A 20,309-nucleotide genomic window follows, 5' to 3' on the forward strand; every position below is an offset into this window, starting at 1 on the left:
CCCTGCTTTCTGTCCATACACCCCACCCCTGAGAGTCTGGTTATCCAGGCCTCCACATCCCAAACCACCTTCCCGTCCGGACCGGGAATCTAAAAGGATGGAACAGTTTGGTAAGAATCTGTTTTCCTCACTCAGTCTTGGGTTGCGGTCCATTAATACCGCATGCCTTTTGGACCATTACTCCCACTCTCTGTGGGATACGGTGGCAGGTGTGCTGCCCCAGTGTCAGAGGAGGCCAGGACACGGCTCGCCCAGGCTCTTGCTGAGGGAGCACGGTATTCCATTAGAAGTGGACTTGACACCACGGACTCGCTGGGCAGAACAATTGCAACGACGGTGGCGATTCGTCGTCGCGCCTGGCTGAGGTCCACAAACTTTTCAGGGGGTGTCCAGGGCACTCTAATGGACATGCCCTTTGATGGCCGTCGCCTTTTTGGCGACAAAGCAGATGTCGCGCCGGAGCGCTTTAAGGACTCCAGGGCTGCGGCCAAGTCCTTGGGTCTGTCGGCCTAGTGCTAGCGCTTTAAGGACTCCAGGGCTGCGGCCAAGTCCTTGGGTCTGTCGGCCTAGTGCTAGCAAACTTCTGCTTTTCGCCCCTTTAATGGCCAAGGTAGGGGCGCCCCCGCACGTTCGTCCAGCCACAGGCCGCAGAACCAGCCTCATCGCGGTCGCGGACGTGGATTCCGCTGTGACGGAGCAGGGGGAGAGAGAGCCGGTCAGTCCACATCCGCTCCCGCAGCATCTGCCTCAAAGCCTTCCTAGTCCGGACTTTCAGGCCCATTCCACGCCAGTGGGAGGCAGAGTTAACCATCACCTGCTCCACTGGCGTTCCATCATTTCAGACTGGTGGGTGCTGCAAATCGTCCGAAGGGGCTACACCCTCCCCTTCGAGGCGACCCCTCCAGCCATGCCACCGCAGTACCACCGCATGTCGGGGGATCACTTGCAACTTCTGCAGGAGGACATTACGACCCTCTTGGCCGAGGGGGCCATCAAGCGCGTTCCTGGCCCAGAAGTAGGACGGGGTTGTTACTCCCACTACTTTCTGGTTCCCATGAAGGGCAAAGGGGTCGTACGCCCTATCTTGGACCTCAGGATTGTCAAAGCCTTCCTCCGGAAGGAGAAGTTCAAGATGCTGAAATTGGCTCAGGTTCTGGCTGCCCTAGACCCTGGAGACTGAATGGTAGCGTTGGACTTGCAGGACGCTTATTTCCACATCCCAGTCCTGCCGGTCAACCGGCGTTACCTGCGGATTCACGGTAATCCACGAGCACTTTCAGTTTACCGTGCTCCCCTTCGGCCTCACCAGTGCCCCTCGGGTGTTCACGAAAGGGATGGCGGTGGTCGCAGCTCATCTGCACAGATTAGGGGTTCCAGTCTTCCCCTATCTCGACGACTGGTTGTTGAAGGCGGGCTCGCCCCAAACAGTCTTCTCCCACCTCCAGACTACGGCCGACCTCCTGCATTCGCTGGGGTTCTCCGTCAACGTGCCGAAGTCACATCTGAGTCCCTCCCAGAAGCTCCTCTTCATCGGAGCGGTTCTGGACTCTATCCTCCCGAACAGCGGGTTCGGGATATTCAGGCTCTGATTCCGATCTGTCAGCCTTTAGCCCGAGTTTCGGTCAGGATGGCCCTACGGCTGCTTGGTCTGATGGCCTCCTGCAGGTACATCACGCCAGGTGGCGGATGCGGGCTCTGCAGTGGGACTTGAAGTTCCAGTGGGCTCAACATCAGGGCAACCTGTCCGACCACGTCCTGATCTCGGAGGACACTGCAAGACAGTTGGTGGTGGCTCACGGACCGCGATTGGGTCAGTGGCAGATCCCTCTCCCTACCCCAACCAGAGCATGTAGTGGTGACGGATGTGTCCCTCCTGGGATGGGGAGCCACATGGGAGAGGGGAGATCAGAGGCCTCTGGTCTCCGGCAGAGTCCCGGCTCCATATCGACCTATTGGAGCTGTGGGCGATCCGGCTTGCACTGAAGGCATTCCTTCCTTCTGCCCGGGGGAAGTGTAGTGCAGGTGTTCACGGACGAACAACACCACCGCCATGTGGTATTGCAACAAACAGGGCGGGGTGGGGTCGTGGACCCAGCTCTGCGCCTCCTGACATGGCTGGAACATCAGGGCATCACCCTGGTGGTTCAACACCTGGCGGGCTCTCTGAACGCCAGGGCGGACAAACTCAGCCGTCGGTGCATGATGGATCACGAGTGGCGTCTGAACTCGGACGTGGCGCAAGGTCTCTTTCGGCAGTGGGGAGAACCTTGGTTAGATCTATTCGCCACCGAAGAGAACGCGCAATGTAATCAGTTCTGCACGTTGGAATTTCCAAGGCGGCACTAGCTCGGAGACATTTTTCGTCGTGAGTGGAGTTGCGGTCTGTTATACGCCTTTCCGCCTATACCACTTCTGCCCAGAGTGCTGAAGAAGATCAGGCGCGACCGGGCCAAAGTCATCCTTGTGGCTCCGGATTGGGCACGAAGATACTGGTATCCCGAGCTACTCAGTCTGTCAATCGATCCCCCGATTCGACTGCCTCTTCAGGAGGACCTTCTGTCGCAGCAGCTGGGGACGGTCCTCCACCCGAACCTGTCCAGCCTCCACCTCCATGCGTGGAGATCGAGCGCCGGCAGTTGATGCCATTTGACTTGCCTTCTGAAGTCTGTGATGTCATTCTGGCAGCCAGGCGTCCCGCCACTAAAACTGTAAACGCCTGCAGGTGGAACAAATTTGTGACATGGTGCACAGAAAAGGCTGTGGATCCCCTTTCCGCCCCTCTTTGAGGTTCTCCTCTTTCTCCTTTCCCTGGCCCAGCAGGGCTCTGCTCTGGGCACCATCAAGGGATACCTTTCAGCTGTTTCAGCCTTCTTGAGGCTTCCTGATCAGCCTTCTCTTTTCAAGTCCCCTGTTGTCAATTGATTCTTGAAAGGCATCATGCACATGTTTCCTCCAGTTCCTTTCGTGATGCCTCAGTGGGACTTGAATCTGGTTCTTACATTCCTGATGTGCGCTCCCTTTGAGCCACTTCATAATTGCCCTCTCTGTCTTCTGACTCTTAAAACCGCTTTCCTGGTTGCCATCACCTCTGCCAGAAGAGTGAGTGAGCTCCAGGCTCTGTCATCTAAACCTCCTTTCCTTTCTGTCCATCCGGACAAGGTTGTTCTGAGGACTCGTCCTTCTTTTCTTCCTAAGGTGGTTACTGCCTTTCACATTGGGCAGTCCATTACCTTGCCCACCTTCTTTCTGCCTCCGCATCCCTCGAAAGAGGAAGAGAGGCTCCACCGTTTGGACCCAAAACATGTGCTCTCCTTTTATCTGGACCGCACAAAACAGTTCCGGGTGGACGACCAACTCTTTGTTGGCTACGTGGGTGCTAAGAAGGGACGGGCGGTGCACAAGCGAACCATCTCTCGGTGGGTCGTTTTGTGCATTAAGGTCCGTTATTCCTTGGCTAAAAAGGATCCTCCTGTGGGGCTGCGCGCCCATTCCACTCGGGCCACAGCGGCTACTACTGCCTTGGGACGGGGAGTCCCTCTGCAGGACATTTGTCAGGCAGCCACGTGGGCCTCGCTGCACACGTTTGCCAAGCATTACTGCCTGGACAGCCAAGTCCGGAGAGACTGCTTCTTTGGCCGTTCTGTTCTCCAGGACTTCCTGGTGTGATCTTGGTTCGCAGACCCACCACCGGGGTTGGTGTTGCTGGAGTATCTATTCTAAGGTAAGGAATCTAACTAACGTGTTTCTTGTTCTTGTTCAGATGCACAAGTTACTTTCCTTCGGTAATGATATATCTGTGAGAAACCTTAGTTAGTTAGATTCCTTACCACCCCACCCATCCTCCCCGTTCTGCGAACCGATATCTAGGGTTAAGGTCATCCCTTTCAGGGCCCTAGTTTCATGGCATCAGTGTCGGTTTCTTGCATGGCTCTGCGTTCCTGGCGCGGAAAGCTGTGTACAGAACTGACGTCCGCGCGCCAGGGCGGTGTCTAAGAACTCCGACGACGTCATCCCGGCGATCACGACAACGGACGCGGAGCCGCAGATGACGCCTACCCGACGCGCAGGGGTACTGCTGACAAACTCTTTCCGGATCCAGCCTGACGCCTGGGGATATTCTAAGGTAAGGAATCTAACTAATGTTTCTTACAGATATATCGTTACCGAAGGTAAGTAACTTGTGCATTAAGACTATGGCGGTCGGACCATTTTGGGACCACCGCAGCCGCTAGGGTTCCCTCACTGCCAGCGGTCTCATGGCGGTACGCATGCCATGGAGCTGCTTGCGGTGAGGACCCACTTGTGCCTCAGGCCATGGGGATGCATGCAGGGTGTTGCATATTGCGCCCTCTTTGTCTGCATGCATACCCAGTTCCGTACGGCATGGGCAAAACAGTCCATGCTGTGCAGCAACTTGCTTTGGGGTTCTTTTTGCAGTGTCTGTGAGAACGCCAAAGGACCGGCTGCCAGATAACGAGAAAACACGTAATCTGGCAGGCGGCCGGTGGTTGAGTTTGGATGCAGAGTGGTGGCGTGCCACCCCGCTCCCGCACCACCAAACTCATAATCAGGCCCATGGTATGGACAATGAGTGGCCTCAGTCAAATTTAGAAAAGTTCCATCCTTCCCATTAAAATGAAAAATATATATATATATATTCACTGAAAAAACCATAGGTTTCACACATGTTATAGTTAGCGGAAATTTTACTGATAAAAAACCAATGAAATTCCCCCGTTATAGTTAGTGCAGGCAACTATAACTCACGCGACCGCAATCCTCTGCTGATGCTAATACTGTATTTAGACACTTATTTGCCCATGTCTTCTTCCATACATTTTTAGCTATACATATATTACAAATATTTTTTTTTCATAAAGACACATATGTCATCAGCAGAAGATTGCGGTCGCGTGAGTTATAGTTGCCTGCACTAACTATAACGGGGGAATTTCATTGGTTTTTTATCAGTAAAATTTCCGCTAACTATAACATGTGTGAAACCTATGGTTTTTTCAGTGAATTTGCAAGGTTTTTTAAATGCTAATTCCTAACTATAACGTGTGTGAAACCTATGGTTTTTTCAGTGAATTTGTACGGTTTTTTAAATGCTAAGTTACTTTACGCCATTCGTGGCGTGCGCGCCCACTTAACGCAGTTCGTTCCGTGCACGCATTGGTGGGCACGCGGTGCGATGACAAAGCAAGAAAGCACGTCAACAAATCTGTTTCTGCTTTCCTCCGTGACTATGGTATGGGTGCCATTTACCACAACAACTTGCGTTATGACATGCAAGACATTTATAGAGGAGATGGTGTGCACTTCAATGATGAAGGGAACAGAGTCTTCCTCTTGAACCTTAGACTCTGCATCGGTACTTACTTGTAGGTACCACTAAAAAATCATTTCATAAACACAACGGCTCTTTTTAGAGCCCCCTAATATCTAAACACTTAAATCTGATTTTCCTTTTTTGTTTTTTTTTTTCTACCGTACGCTTACCGTAAGCTTACCGTACGCGTACCCCGTGATTTTTTTTAAAATCAATAAATGTTTTCTTTGTACTTTACAGTCCTTCTTTGACCCCCTCACAAATGTAAGGGGGTCTGTAACTCTCCTCATTGCCCCCTTTTCTTGTTTTCACTCTTTTTTTTTCTGAGTGAAATACACAAAATGGCGGCCGCCGCTTCCTGGTTTCGGCCGAATCGAATGTTTACTAAGATCTAAGAGCCAATCAGAATCGCGCTCGCGCACGCCACCGTACGCTTACCGTAAGCGTACGGTAAGCGTACCGTAAGCGGGCTCAGATATATATATTGATTTAAAGGCTATTTTCTCAGAATCTACTGAACAGATTTACACCAAACCTACAAAAGGCACTTCCTTGACCTAGGGATTACCTCTCTGCCAAATTTCGAGTAATTCTGTTCAGCCGTTCGGGCTGTAGCTCGTTCTAAAGGTCCTATGGAAAAATGCATGGGGAAAACGCGTTTTGGGACCCCCCTTTTATCTCAGCCCCCGCTTGACGGATCCCCCCGAGACTTTCAGGGTAGGAGCGGAGCGTAGCGCCCCACCTATTTTGAGAAATTCGCGAGGATTCATCGACCGGCGCCAAAGTTATTCAAAATAGAATGTTGAGGTTTTCCTATGGAAAAGGGGTCCTAACTAACTACCTACTGGCGACCGCCAGTAGGTAATATATATATATATATATATATATATATATATATATATATATATATATATACACTTAAAAAACCATAGGTTTCACACACGTTATAGTTAGGAATTAGCATTTAAAAAACCTTGCAAATTCACTTAAAAAAACCATAGGTTTCACACGTTATAGTTAGGTGGACATTTCACTCGTAAAAAAAAACAATGAAATTCCCCCGTTATAGTTAGTTCAGATAAGTATAAATCGCACACCCGCAATCCACTGCTCATGACATCACATATTACATCACTCATGACATGGTCAGTGGCATCACTCATGACATCACTGATGACATCATCCTTGTGATAGAGTGGCGGTGTTTTAAGTGAATTTGTACGTTTTTGTACTGTATTATTTATTTATTTTATAGTTTTTTTCACCGTGCGCGCACGGTGCGCGCACCACGCGATATTTTTAAAAAAAATTAAAATGTTTTTTCACCCATCGGGGTCCTTTAGGGACCCCCTGACAAAGGCTAGGGGGTCAGGAACTCTCTACCCTGCCCCCTTTTCACGTTCGCCACCTCTCTTTTTCGATCTCACACCCAAAACAAACAAAATGGCGGCCGACCCTTCCTGATTTCGACCGATTCGCACGTTGACTGACATGTAACCACCAATCAGAATTACGCTTGCGCACGTTAGGGTGCGCGCACGGTGCGCGGCTATAGATATTTATATGCTTTTAAATGCAATTTTCTCAGGAAATACTGAACAAATTGACTCCATATATGGGAAAGGCACTTCCCTGACCTGAGGACTACCTCTTTGCCAAATTTCAAGTAATTCTGTTCAGCCATTCGGGCTGTACCTTCGACTAAAGGTCCTATGGGAAAATGCATGGGGAAAACGCGTTTTGGGACCCCCCTTTTTTCTCGGCCCCCGCTTGACGAATCACCCTGAGACTTTCAGGGTAGGAGTAGTTTTTAAAATTTTGCGAGGATTAGTCAACCGGCGCCAAATTTATTCAAAATAGAATTTTCAGATTTCCTATGGAAACACGATCCTAACTATAACTATCTACTGGCGACCGCCAGTAGATAATAAATATATAAATATATATATTGCCCTGTAGCATTCGAAAGGCACACGACAGTGCCCTGCCTTCCAGCTTCATCACGCAGCATTCCTCTTTGCTCCGCATTTCATTCCACTCTGCCGACGCGTTTCAAGGCCTGACGGCCCCTTCTTCCTGCGCAATTAAACATCACACTCGAGGCATTCAAAACCATTTCCGGTATTTAAATAAAAGGAAAACAATTTATACTTACTTGCAAGCTGTCTATGAAGAAGGGACGAAGAGTCTTGAAACGCGTCCGGCTAAAGCTAATTAATGGACTTGGATGTAAAGGAGAGTTGCCAATAAATGACCGGAAGGTGGGCCTGCTGCTGAGTGCGTTCTGTGAAGGCTTCAGGTCATTTGGTATAAAATATATATATATATATATACACAACATGCTGCTAGAATGTATTGATTGGTGTCTCAATAATAACTTTTTTCTATTTGGCACAGATGTATATAAACAGCTGCGAGGTGTGGCTATGGGATCCTGCTTCTCTCCCAGCTATGCCTGCTTGATGGTAGGCTGGTGGGATTAGCAGGTCCTGAGAGGGACCCACGCAGCACTGTACAATCAACATGTTAAATTTTGGTGCAGATACATCGATGATGTCTTTGTGGTGTGGCAAGGCAATGTGAATAATGCACAAACATTTGTCAGTACCATCAATGACAACGAGGTCAACCTTAAATTCACATCTAGTATTAACATAGAAAAAATAGAATTTCTAGATGTTGAAATTGTCATTAAGGATGAACAGATGACCACAGCACTTCACAGAAAAGCTACGGCGGGGAACTCCACGTTACATGCTTCAAGTAAACACCCTAAACATTTAATAAGACGCATTCCCTTCGTAGAGTTACTTTGCATTAAGAGAATCTGTAGCCAAACACAGGAGTTAGAAAAATGTACAAATGAGGCCATTACAAGATTTAGAGATAGAGGTTATGATGAAACTGTCCTCAAGGAAGCACAGGCCAAAGTAAAACTAAAAACTAGAGAAGAACTTCTAGAACCAAAAAGTGGCATAGCCCAACTAGCAAATAATGATGATTCCGAACCAAGATTGATTATTACTTTTAATCAACAAGAGAGAAAAATTAAATCAATTCTCAAAGGTAATTGGCCCATAATTCTTACAGATGCGGTTCTGGCACCACAACTGTCTGATAATCCCACGATCACATTTAGGAAAGGCAGATCCATGAAATCACAGCTGGTCAAAAACAGCCCAGAGATCAGCCATGATAACAAAATGTGGCTGCAACCAAAACAGGGATTTTTCAAGTGCCCAAGCTGTAGAGCTTGCAAGTTTGGAATCAACACCACCAGTTACGTTACTCCATTTAATGCTAAACCTAAGCCAATTGTGGGGCATTTCAATTGCAAAACCGAGTTTGCCGTATATGTTCTGGCGTGCACCTGTGGTTTAAGATATGTGGGCAGCACAAAGCTGCAGGTGCACGTCAGAATTTTGCAGCACATCAGAGCAATTGTCAACAGTGATGATGCTTACCCAGTTGCCAGGCATTTCAAATCGTGTCACAATAATAATCTGAGTTGTTTGAGTTATTTTGTAATCAGCTCAGTACTAAAACCCCGTAGAGGCGGCAACAGAGAACGACTGTTACGTCAATTAGAATCCCGGTACATTATTGAGCTAGATAGCAAACAGCCGAACGGTCTGAACAACACGGAAGACCTTCATAATTTCTTATAACAACAACTCAATTTCTCTGTAGAACTTGGTAAACTGGAGGGGTATCAAATGTTTCTCACAAAGCGGTTTATAGGTTTTTAGAAAGTTTTTTTAAGAAAGTCTGTCATAGTACACAATGAGGATATTTATTGACATTTTTATCACTCATGTACTGATTATTCTGTAACACAGTTATCTCTCCCCACAGACAACAGGCAAGATGAATACTATAATAATTCCTTATAAATAACCATGAAGTTACAATGTTCTCTAATAGTTCATCGCCAGCCACCACTTCCTTCTTTTTTCTTTTACAAATTTATTTATGCACCTAAATGCTATGCTTTTATGCATTAGCACTTTGAAAAGTATCAAGGGAGCACTTGGCACTTTTCATTACACTGACAAACTAGGATCAATTACAGTGATAAGGAGTGAGAGATCAGCACATTGTATGTCAGTTCAAATAGGTCAACTACTAATTGAATAACAAATTAGTCACAGGACTTTGTTTAACTCCTTGAAAATCCATAAGGGTTTTAAGCATTCATGCAATAATAGGCACAAGGTGCACTTTGTTTGTGCAATTTCAAACACAAATATATTTTAATAAATCTGTTTTTATATGTTCGAGGCATGTGGGCTGCTGAATTCATATCTGTGCATAGATCGCCACCTAGTGTTGGGTCCGGATGTTTGCATGTTGTTGTCCTGGAAGAGTCTTCGAAGTATCACGAGATAGGTGACTCCTCCCCTGGACCACAGTGCACATGGGCATCCTCTCCATCCTCAGATTGTTTTTTTCCGCCATTGGGTTCGGATGTGCCTATCTTAGCTCAAGTTAGGAAAATTAGGTTTAAGGCCAAAAGGCCTTTAGGTTCCGTCGGTACTGTTCCCGTTCAGTATCAACTACTCTCTTTACTATTTTAGAACTTTCTTCCAGCTTTTCGGATCCGTTTGGTCCGAACATCGAACTTACATCGACGATGGAATCGAGGACTCCATTCAAACGGTGTCCTTTATGCCACGCAAAATACCCACACATCGACGTCCATCCGGTCTGCAACAAATGTCTCTCACCGGATCACGATGAATCGAAATGTATGGCCTGTGCTAGATTCCGATCGAAGAAGACTCTCCGGAATCGACGGGCGGCGAGATTAGAAGCGCAGCAATCGGCGCCTGCCCCGGCCAACATCTTCAGCACCGAAGACGAGGACGCCGAAAGCGTGGAAGAAGTAAACTCCAGGCCCGCTTCCGAACACGATTCCCGATCGGAAGACGGCGACGAGGTGCTTTTTCACAGAGAAGAAGTCGTCGACGAGGTAGGAGACTACGATGAGGCCTTTGGGGCCGAAGAAGATAGCTCTAGCGAGGAGCCAGGCCCACCCATCGATACGGAGGCCGACAAAGTGCGTCATCATAAGGCTCAGGACGAGGGATCGCCTCCGGGCCTTACCCGAGATCAATCTCAAAGTTCTTCGGCCCCGCCTTCAGGCCCGGCCTCGAACATCACCCGCGAGCCATTATTACCGAAGACGACTGGGTTCCCTTCAGCGAAACCGAAACCAATTGTCGCACCAGTTCCACCGAAACCAAAAGCGAAACTGGCTGCAATCGGCTCGAAGGCCTCGAAGCCCTCCACTCCTTCGACGTCAGCAAAGGCCGTCGGCCCCGAACGCAGTAAAAGAGATTTCGGCGCCGAGCTCACTGCAGCGGATATCGGTACTGAGCCGAAGAAAAAGGCCCTCGGTACCCACAAAGCGCCTCGGCCTCTGGCACCGAAGCAGTCGGCCCCGACCACCATAGTCAAAATGGCCGCACCATCTGCGTCTACGTCGAAGACAACGGCACATGCCAAGTCGTCGACTCCAACAACCCTCGATACCTCTCTTCGGATCGATGACTCCATGGCTCCAAAGCAGTCGACGCCTACCCCCAAGGTGCCGACCGGTTCCAAAGAGCCTTCTGCGTTCTCCGTGCAACAAGTCGCAGCATCGTTGCAACGCATCAGGGAACGGGCAGCCCTCCGATCCACATCGGGCCCCAACACGCACAAGGCTCCGAATGCACCCTCGGCGCCACCCAACATCACTTTTGGCTTGCCGCCGTCCACGGCGCCGAAGATGTTCGAGATCCGAACACGTGTCCGCCAGACACAGTCCCCATCTACTGGACAAACAGACTCTGAGCCTTCACAGCCACAATTCATCAACGCCGACACTGGTAAACTAATGCTCCGCAAGCGGAAAATCACGCCAGAGAGGGGATTGGACTCCTACAGAATCCCTCTCAAGCACAAATTGCCAGCGAGTTCGGAACCAGTTCTTCATGAACGCTTACAAACCTCCTATCACGATCCCCAGTCCTTTTCTCCTACGCCTTCAGAGACAGACGCAGTAGAGGACTATATGGGAGATGATACCACCTACCCTGGGGATGCTGATCCTGATGAGCATCTGCAAGACCCGGATCAGGCATGGGATGACCCTACAGACCAGGGTACCGCGCCAGATACCCATGACACGCAGCTTTACAGCGCAAAGGCATCTCCCACAGACGACACTGCTGCCTTCAATGCCCTCATAGAACGGGCTGCTGCCAATCATGGAGTAGAACTCCACTCTGACACTGTCGAGGAAGACTTCCTGGTGGACACTTTCGCCTCTTCTGAAAGAACTGTCAAGACTCTGCCCATGTTAAAAGGGGTTCTCAAACCTGCAAAAGACATCTTTAAGGAAACAACCAGGGCGCGGGTGCTAAACCCCAGGATTGAAAAAAAAATACAAGCCTGCACCCGGAGACCCTATGTACATTAGGGGTCAGTTACCTTTGGACTCCATGGTAGTTGCTAACGCTCGCAAACGAGCCCATTCGCAGACAACAGGTGATGCTCCTCCCCCAGACAAGGAGTCCAAAGTGCTGGAGACATCGGGCAAAAGGATTGCAGCGCAAGCAGCAAACATCTGGCGCATTGCCAACACACAGGCACTCCTGGCCCGTTATGATCGTTCCCACTACGACACACTAGAGTCACTACTCCAACATTTGCCAGACGAATACAAAGAGGCAGCAGAGCTCCTCATCAGAGAGGGACAACTCCTTACCAATGCATCCATCAAGTGCGCCCTGGATGCTGCCGACACAGCGGCAAGGGCAATCAACACCAGCGTCATGTTAAGACGACACGCATGGTTGAGAATCTCAGGCTTCAAGCCGGAGATTCAGAACAACATCTTAAATCAACCGGTCAACCCCGACTACTTATTCGGCCCTGAAGTTGACACTACCCTCGAGAAAATTAAAAAAGACACTGACACTGCGAAATTAATGGGGGCTCTGAAGACGCAGCAATTTCGTAGTGGCTCCTTTCGTCGCCCCGGGAATAGAGGAGCAGCTAGAGGCCAGGGGTCACAGCAGCAATACACTAAAGGGGGCACACAGAGTACCTACGATAAAACCAACAGAGGTGGATATCGTGGCTCCAGCACCAAGGGCAGAGGACGTGGTTACGGCAACACCAGGTCCTCACCCAAAAACAAACAGTGACGCCCTCTCCCTTCCCCCCCGACCACATAACACCTGTCGGGGGGAGACTCCAGCGTTTCCTGTTCACGTGGAAAACCATCACCACAGACAGGTGGGTCAGGGACATCATACAACACGGTTACTGTCTCGAACTAACCTCCACTCCACCCAACATACCGCCAAAGCACCGTCCTATGTCCGTAGAGCACTTTGCATTATTGCAGCAGGAAGTGCTAAGTATGCTGCAAAAAGGTGCAATAGAGGTCGTGCCCGTCAACCAGCAGGGGGCAGGGGTGTACTCTCTGTACTTCTTAATCCCAAAGAAGGACGGGTCGCTCAGACCTATACTAGACCTGAGACCCCTCAACCACTACATTCTCTCAGAGCATTTCCATATGCTCACCCTACAGCAGGTTCTCCCGCTACTCAGTCAGGGAGACTTCCTAGCAACACTGGACCTAAAGGATGCGTATTTCCACATCCCCATACACCCTTCACACAGGAAATATCTCCGGTTCACTATTCAGGGGCAGCACTACCAGTTCAAAGTTCTCCCCTTCGGAGTAACAACAGCACCCAGGGTCTTTACCAAGTGCCTAGCAACAGTGGCGGCACATCTCCGAAGACAACACATTCACGTCTTCCCTTACCTGAACGACTGGCTTGTTCAAGCAAAGTCAGCCTAGCAATGTGCCAACCACATGTCCCTCACCATTCACCTTCTTCACAGTCTGGGATTCTCACTAAATTACCCAAAATCACATCTCCAACCCGCCCACGTACAACAGTACCTAGGCGCGACCATAAACACTCTGGCAGCCACAGCTCAGCCAAATTTAGTGAGGATCAACAGCATGCAACTGCTGATCTCGAAGTTCAAACCTCAACACTCCCTTCCTGCGCGGGTGTTTATGCAGTTGATAGGCATGATGGCCTCCTGCATTTTCATAGTCCCGCACGCGAGACTACATATGCGCCCGCTTCAGGAGTGCTTAGCACATCAATGGAATCAAGCTCACGGGCAACTAAAAGACCTAGTGTTGGTGAGCGGTCGGGCATACAACTCTCTGCATTGGTGGAATCCACAAAACCTTTGCAAGGGCCGACCGTTCCAAGAGCCTGTTCCACAAATAACACTGACAGCGGACGCCTCTCTCCAGGGTTGGGGAGCTCATGTACTCACTTACACAGTGCAGGGACTATGGACAACGCAACAAAAGAAGATGCACATCAACGTTCTGGAACTGATGGCAATCTTCCTAGCCATGAAGGCCTTCAAAGTACACTTGTGCAACAAAGTCGTGTTGATCCGGACGGACAACATGACTGCCATGTACTACATACAGAAGCAGGAGGAACACACTCTCCACAGTTGTCTCATCTGGCTCAGAGCATGTGGAAGTGGGCCATTCAGAGGAACATATTCCTCATGGCGGAACACCTCCCCGGCAAGGACAACCAGATGGCGGATCTGCTCAGCAGACACAGCCACCAGATGCACGAGTGGGAGCTACATCCGTCAGTTCTCCAACCGTACTTCCAACAGTGGGGTCATCCAGACATAGACCTATTCGCCACAAACGAAAACGCAAAATGCCAAAGCTTTGCCGCCAGGTTCCCACATCCACAGTCTCCGGGCAATGCGATATGGATGAACTGGTCCGGCAGATTTGCGTACGCTTTTCCCCCAGCGCCATTAATACCTCTAGTGGCACGCAAACTGCGACAACACTCACTGACACTCATCCTAGTTGCTCCCACATGGGCGCGCCAACCATGGTACACCACCTTTCTAGAACTTTCCGTGGTGCCGCATCAAAGGCTGCGGATCAAACCCGCACTTTTGACGCAGAACAATGGCGAGATTCAGCACCCAGATCTGCAACAGCTGAACCTGGCAATCTGGCTCCTGAAGTCTTAGACTTTGACTACCTAAACCTACCACCTGACTGTATGGACATCATTAAGGAGGCCAGGAGACCCACTACCAGAGATTGCTATGCGGCTAAATGGAAAAGGTTTGTCATTTATTGTACCAACAATGACATTAACCCGCTGGACGCATCCATTCAAAACATTATCTGTTACCTCTTACACCTATACCGATGCAATCTGGCATACACCTCAATACGTGTCCATTTAACCGCAATAGCAGCCTATCTCCAAAACAGGCAGCACCTCTCTTTATTCAGAGTGCCTGCCATCAAAGCCTTCTTGGTCCTCACCAGACTGATGGGTCCACCCTTCGAACCTCTCCATTCATGTGAGATTCAATTCCTCACCTGGAAAGTAGCTTTCCTAGTGGCAATCACTTCGTTAAGAAGAGTTAGTGAACTCCAGGCACTAACCATTCAAGAGCCATTCATACAGGTTCACGCAAACAGGGTTGCACTACGTACCAATCCCAAATTCATGCCCAAGGTGATATCGCAGTTCCACATGAATCAAACTATTGAACTGCCTGTTTTCTTTCAAAACCCACAAAATGTCGCAGAGAGAATGCTCCATACACTAGATGTAAAACGAGCCCTCATGTACTATATAGACAGGACTAAGGTCTTTAGGAAGACGAAACAACTTTTCGTTGCCTTTTCTCCACAACACAAGGGCAACGCCATTTCCAAAGCAGGTATAGCCAGATGGATCGTTAAATGTATTCAAATTTGCTATCACAAAGTAAAACGCACATTAACGATTCCCCCACGAGCCCACTCAACACGAAAGTTCGGGGCGTCCATGGCTTTCCTAGGAAACATTCCTTTACAGGAAATATGTAGAGCAGCCACATGGTCCACTGTATATACATTTACCAAACACTACTGTGTAGATGTACACTCAAAACAGCAGGCAGCTGTAGGACAGGCTGTTCTCAAAACTCTTTTTCAGACTGCTGCAGCTGGCACGGGTAGCCGCCGCTAATAGGAGGTACTGCTATGTATTCTATGCACAGATATGATATCAGCAGCCCACATGCCTCGAACTGAATATGCTACTTACCAGTATGCATCTGTTCTTGGCATGTAGGGCTGCTGACATTCATATCGCCCACCCTCCTCCCTGGCGCCTGTAGCGGCTGCAGCACTCAGAATTACTGTATAGCATGGTCATCACTTACTGTATCTACTCCATCACTGCCACAATGGCGAAAAACAATCTGAGGATGGAGAGGATGCCCATGCGCACTGTGGTCCAGGGGAGGAGTCACCTATCTCGTGATACTTCGAAGACTCTTCCAGGACAACAACGTGCAAACATCCGGACCCAACACTAGGCGGCGATCTATGCACAGATATGAATGTCAGCAGCCCTACATGCCAAGAACAGATGCATACTGGTAAGTAGCATATTCAATATATGTATATATATTTATATGTATTTATATTATTTAATTTTGGTTTTCAACTAACCATGATTTTATCCAACAGTTTTTATTACTATTTAACTCAAGGATTTATGTATTTATACAAATGAGATTCACTTATGCAACATCATGATTGTGACAACAATTTACACTATATACATTTAAGTGTATTCGATTACGTTTACCGTTCGATCATAGCGGTGACATAAAAATGGCAAGACAATTCTAATGACGTACAATCAGCCTTCGTACTTCCTTAAAAATGTCAAGACAGATGGTGTTTTTTCTATGTTCAACACAGGTGATTTGTATGCAAAGATATAAAAACAGAAAGCGGACTGCGTTTCCACATGTGATCAAGGGTACGTTGTATGCCCGAAACGCGTCATATGGCTTAAAAATAAAGAAGTTCCAGCCACGAAACTTTGGGTCTGTGACTCTGTATTCAACGTTCAGTACATGCCAAGAATGGTCCACATAACGCGTTTCGGCCGCCGACCTGCGGCCTCGATCACATAGTCATATATATATATATATATCACATACAGACCACTTATTCAAAGCAATATATGTATATGTTTGCCCATTAAAATATTTCTTATTTTGTGTTTTGGATGATGAATGCTTCTTTCTCTATTTTTGTGTATTGTATTGAGCTTCAAATCATCCAAATTGCTTAAGCCAGGGTGCCTGGCTTCCAGTAATAACTCAGTTGACGTCCCCAGATTTCAATAATGATTAGATTAGTGTCCACATCAGCCAAAAGGTTAAGAACCACTGAACTAGATACAAATTGGTCTTGAGTTGTTCATTATTACGTTCTAAATTTTGACCTCTCTGTATTGATTGCTTGACTGTTACTCAGAATTGAAAATGTAAAATTGATCAACGGATTAATGAGCTAGAACCTATTTTGCAATTGTGCAACTCAGTCCTGTTTAATTTTCTATTTTCCTCTTTTTACATAGGCTCATTCCAGTCCCAATGGTGGGTTTCCGTGAGCTTTTGAGAAGACTGAAGGTTCAAGACCAGATGACGAAACAGCATCAAACTAGATTAGATGTAAGAGACACAGCAACACATAAAACTAGGATAATGGGTGTGAGGGATTTCAAATCTACTGTGGGTAACCTGCACATACATTGTTGCAACTTCTATGTGCTTAAAATAGACAGTCATTCAAATTATTATCTTTCGGTTATCCTGATATTGTCCTAGATTTAAAGTCCCAAATTGGTGCGGTTAAAATACAAAATTGGCATTGTTGGATCTAATGTGCTGGCCAGTCTTTCAAACTGGACAAAGTGAGTATATTTTTATGAAACTGAAAAATGCTCATGGTTTAAAAAAAAAAAAAAAAAAGTCCCATGTAACTACCTCATCAGGGGTAGTAAGCACTTTATAAAAACAATACATTACAATACTTTGTAAAGCATAAAGAAAGGGGACTGCAGTCCCCACACATTAGTTTGGTTCCTAATATCTTTATCTTGGTGGTTCTCGTCTTTTTTGTAATTTTCTTTGATTACAGTTAACAAATGCACTAATAAGACACTTGTTCCAAATTTTGTTTTAATGTAATGGTATCCAGGGATGCGTTCAGAATGTAGTTCACATTTTGGTGTCTTGAATTAATTGAAAAACTGCATCTCTGGAGCTGGTGGATGGGTAAAAATTATTGTGCTCTAAATGCATGATTCCATATTTTGTGGGTTCACATGGCGTAATGTTGTATAATATTTAAAGTGCACAACCTTTTCAGAATATGCCAGGCTTATTATCCGGATACATTAAATAATATATGATCCTTAAAAGTACTAAAATGAGAAAAGGGGATGTGGGTATACTGTCAATGGTGCACTACTTGGTAGAGCCTGTACCCACTTGATAAAATGTAATCCGAGACCAATTCCAGTTTTCATTACCTTATTGAGAATTTTTACTAACATTTTCAATTTTCCTCAGGTTATTTCAAATCCCAGGACACCTGGCTTCATACACTTTTGGGCCTGTAAAAGGCTTGTATTTGGCTTTTTAAGTCTTGAGTCTGATTTTCTTAAATAATGCCATGACATCTTAAAGTTCAAACATATTTGGTTTAGTGTTGGGGACAAACGATAAACCTTTAGATTATAAAGAATCCACAGCTGGTCCCATTCCTTTGCCAGACTGGTTAAAGATGGGAATTTGTGTTAAGGCTTCCAATATTGGCCATTTCTGGTAGCCGAATATTGATTGTTGTTTTGTTGGAAGTGGCCCCTGTATCTGGGTTGGTATCTGGGTCTTTTTTGAAGCTGTAACCCATTGGGTTAGATTAATTGACAACATCTTTTTAATTTGGACTGCGACCCTGGATGCATTAGAGGAGTTCATGAGTGTTTGAACCTGTGTAACCTCAATATCAAATTCACAGCACACAGGAGTCCCAAGCAGGTAGAGTTTCTGGACATTTTGATACAACATAATATTGGCGTGCTGGAGGTGGATCTATATGTAAACCCGACTGCTAGAAATTCATTACTCCACTTCGATAGCTTCCATCCGAGAGCCCAAAAATAAGGCATTCCCGTTGGACAATTCCTAACGGCTGTGAAAGAATTGTATACATTTATCTGATTACGACTTGAGAGCTAATAATATGAAAGAAAAATTCATTTCAAGAGGGTACCAGAGGTGTTTGGTACGGGAAGCATTCAAGAGTGCACACTTCTTTGACAGAGACCATCTCCTACATAACATTCAGCGGTCTGGAAATGAGAAACTGGTATGTATCATTTGACACTCTGCTCTTAATGAGAAGGTCTGACAGATCATTTGTGCCCATTGGCACATTCTGAATGAGGGCGCTGGACAAAAAGAAAATTCCTAGACCCATGTTCGCCCATAGATGGAACAAGAGCCTCAAAGATCTGGTAGTACTTTCTAGATTGCCTAATGAGACCATCTTGGCACAATCTTCTATTATGGGAGACAATCCCATCATAGTAAACTTCTAATGTAATACATGCAAGGCTTGTAATTTGGCCATGGAGATAGCCAGCTTTCCTCTAAATAAACATACAGTACACCTGAAAACTTTCAACAACTGCAAAACTAAGTATGTAGTTTACTTACTTCTATATCCTTGTGACTTAGGCTATGTGGGAGAAACAGGTTGTCCAATAGCTATTCGACTCGCAGAACATAGTTCAGCTATTCGCACCAACAAGGTAACAGCCGAAGAAATTGGATGGGTCCTCCTTGAAAAAATTATGACCAAAGAGGGATGTGACCCCACAGAGATATGAAAGAAAGGGAAGTATGAGAATGGACGTATTTTCGATTTTTACCCTGTTGGCACACAATCAAGGGTTAAATAATGAAATTCCTTGGGAGAATGCCAATCGATATAATGCAGGTTAATTCAGGCCTTTTAGATCTTCCCTTTGACCCCGTGCTGTCTATCTTTTGAGGAGTGGTCTATCCTCTCATACTGGCTACTAAGTTTCGCATTATATGTTATTCAGAATCGGGTCCTCATAGATAATAGGTTGCGCCCACCTATAACTTCTTTTTGAACATTGTGATCTAAGGGTCATGCCAGTTAGCCTTTTATATCAAAAAGTTCCTTGTAGATCATGGAGATTAGGACCACCCTAGTGTTTCTGTCTGGATTCTCACCGCCATTTCCAGTTTCCCCTCCAATATGGCTCCCGCACATCGCTCGGGGTCAGGGGACTTTGCTGTCCGAACAATCTCATTGTGTCTTGCCTAGTCTTTCGTCCAGTTTCATCACTTCTTGTCCTTCGCCGATATCGATGTCAAGGAGCTTATTAGGAAAATGCTCGGGCCTGAAAAACTTTCAGACCAAATTGGGGACGTGATGGATCTGGAATGGCTTCGTGTCCATGATTATTAATTTGCGTTGTATATTGCCAGCTGACATGGTAAATGAACCCGGCCTTTTTGGTCTTTCATATGTAAAATACCATAGCTAAGAGGATTGCACCGAAATTCTCATACTTATTATTACTGACCGGTCGCCCCCCCAAAATAAAGTTCAAGACCAGTAGAGGGATGACCTTTTTAACATAGTCGATTGGCAACTTACAGGGAGGACCTTGGTCCATACAGGGATTAAGTCACAGATTTAGGCCTCCGTTTTTAGGAGCAGATTCCACCCAGTCTGTATTGTGCTAACGTGCCACATGCCGCTGACAGACTTGAGGGACATAGAAAGATTGTCCATTAAGGTATGTGGAAGATGGGCGGCCGCCCCCTATTCTCTTAAGTTCTTATATCAGTTTATAGGCTTTCATATATAGTGTGTAATATATCCATACATCTTTCTTGCTTGATTTGTATTCTATATATTCTTTTCAGTCTTACTGCACCGATAATCACATGAAATATTCCTGTGAGCAAGAAGCAGGTCGGTTTTCTCTTTTCGAGGGACACAGGC

At 46.8% G+C, this 20,309-nt stretch overlaps 1 protein-coding gene across 2 annotated transcripts in view; it reads left to right on the top strand.

The window, feature by feature from the left end:
• Positions 1–20,309, top strand: part of NUP54 (nucleoporin 54) — a 381,989-nt gene that overhangs the window by 342,773 nt on the left and 18,907 nt on the right. For both annotated transcript variants that reach the window (XM_085640977.1, XM_085640976.1), the window contains exon 9: positions 16,837–16,930. In XM_085640977.1, the coding sequence (XP_085497103.1) occupies positions 16,837–16,930 (94 nt within the window). The remainder of the gene's footprint in view (positions 1–16,836; positions 16,931–20,309) is intronic.

The sequence above is a fragment of the Triturus cristatus genome, chromosome 2_2 (genome assembly GCF_964204655.1).
Source record: "Triturus cristatus chromosome 2_2, aTriCri1.1, whole genome shotgun sequence".
In the NCBI taxonomy this organism is placed as follows: domain Eukaryota; kingdom Metazoa; phylum Chordata; class Amphibia; order Caudata; family Salamandridae; genus Triturus; species Triturus cristatus.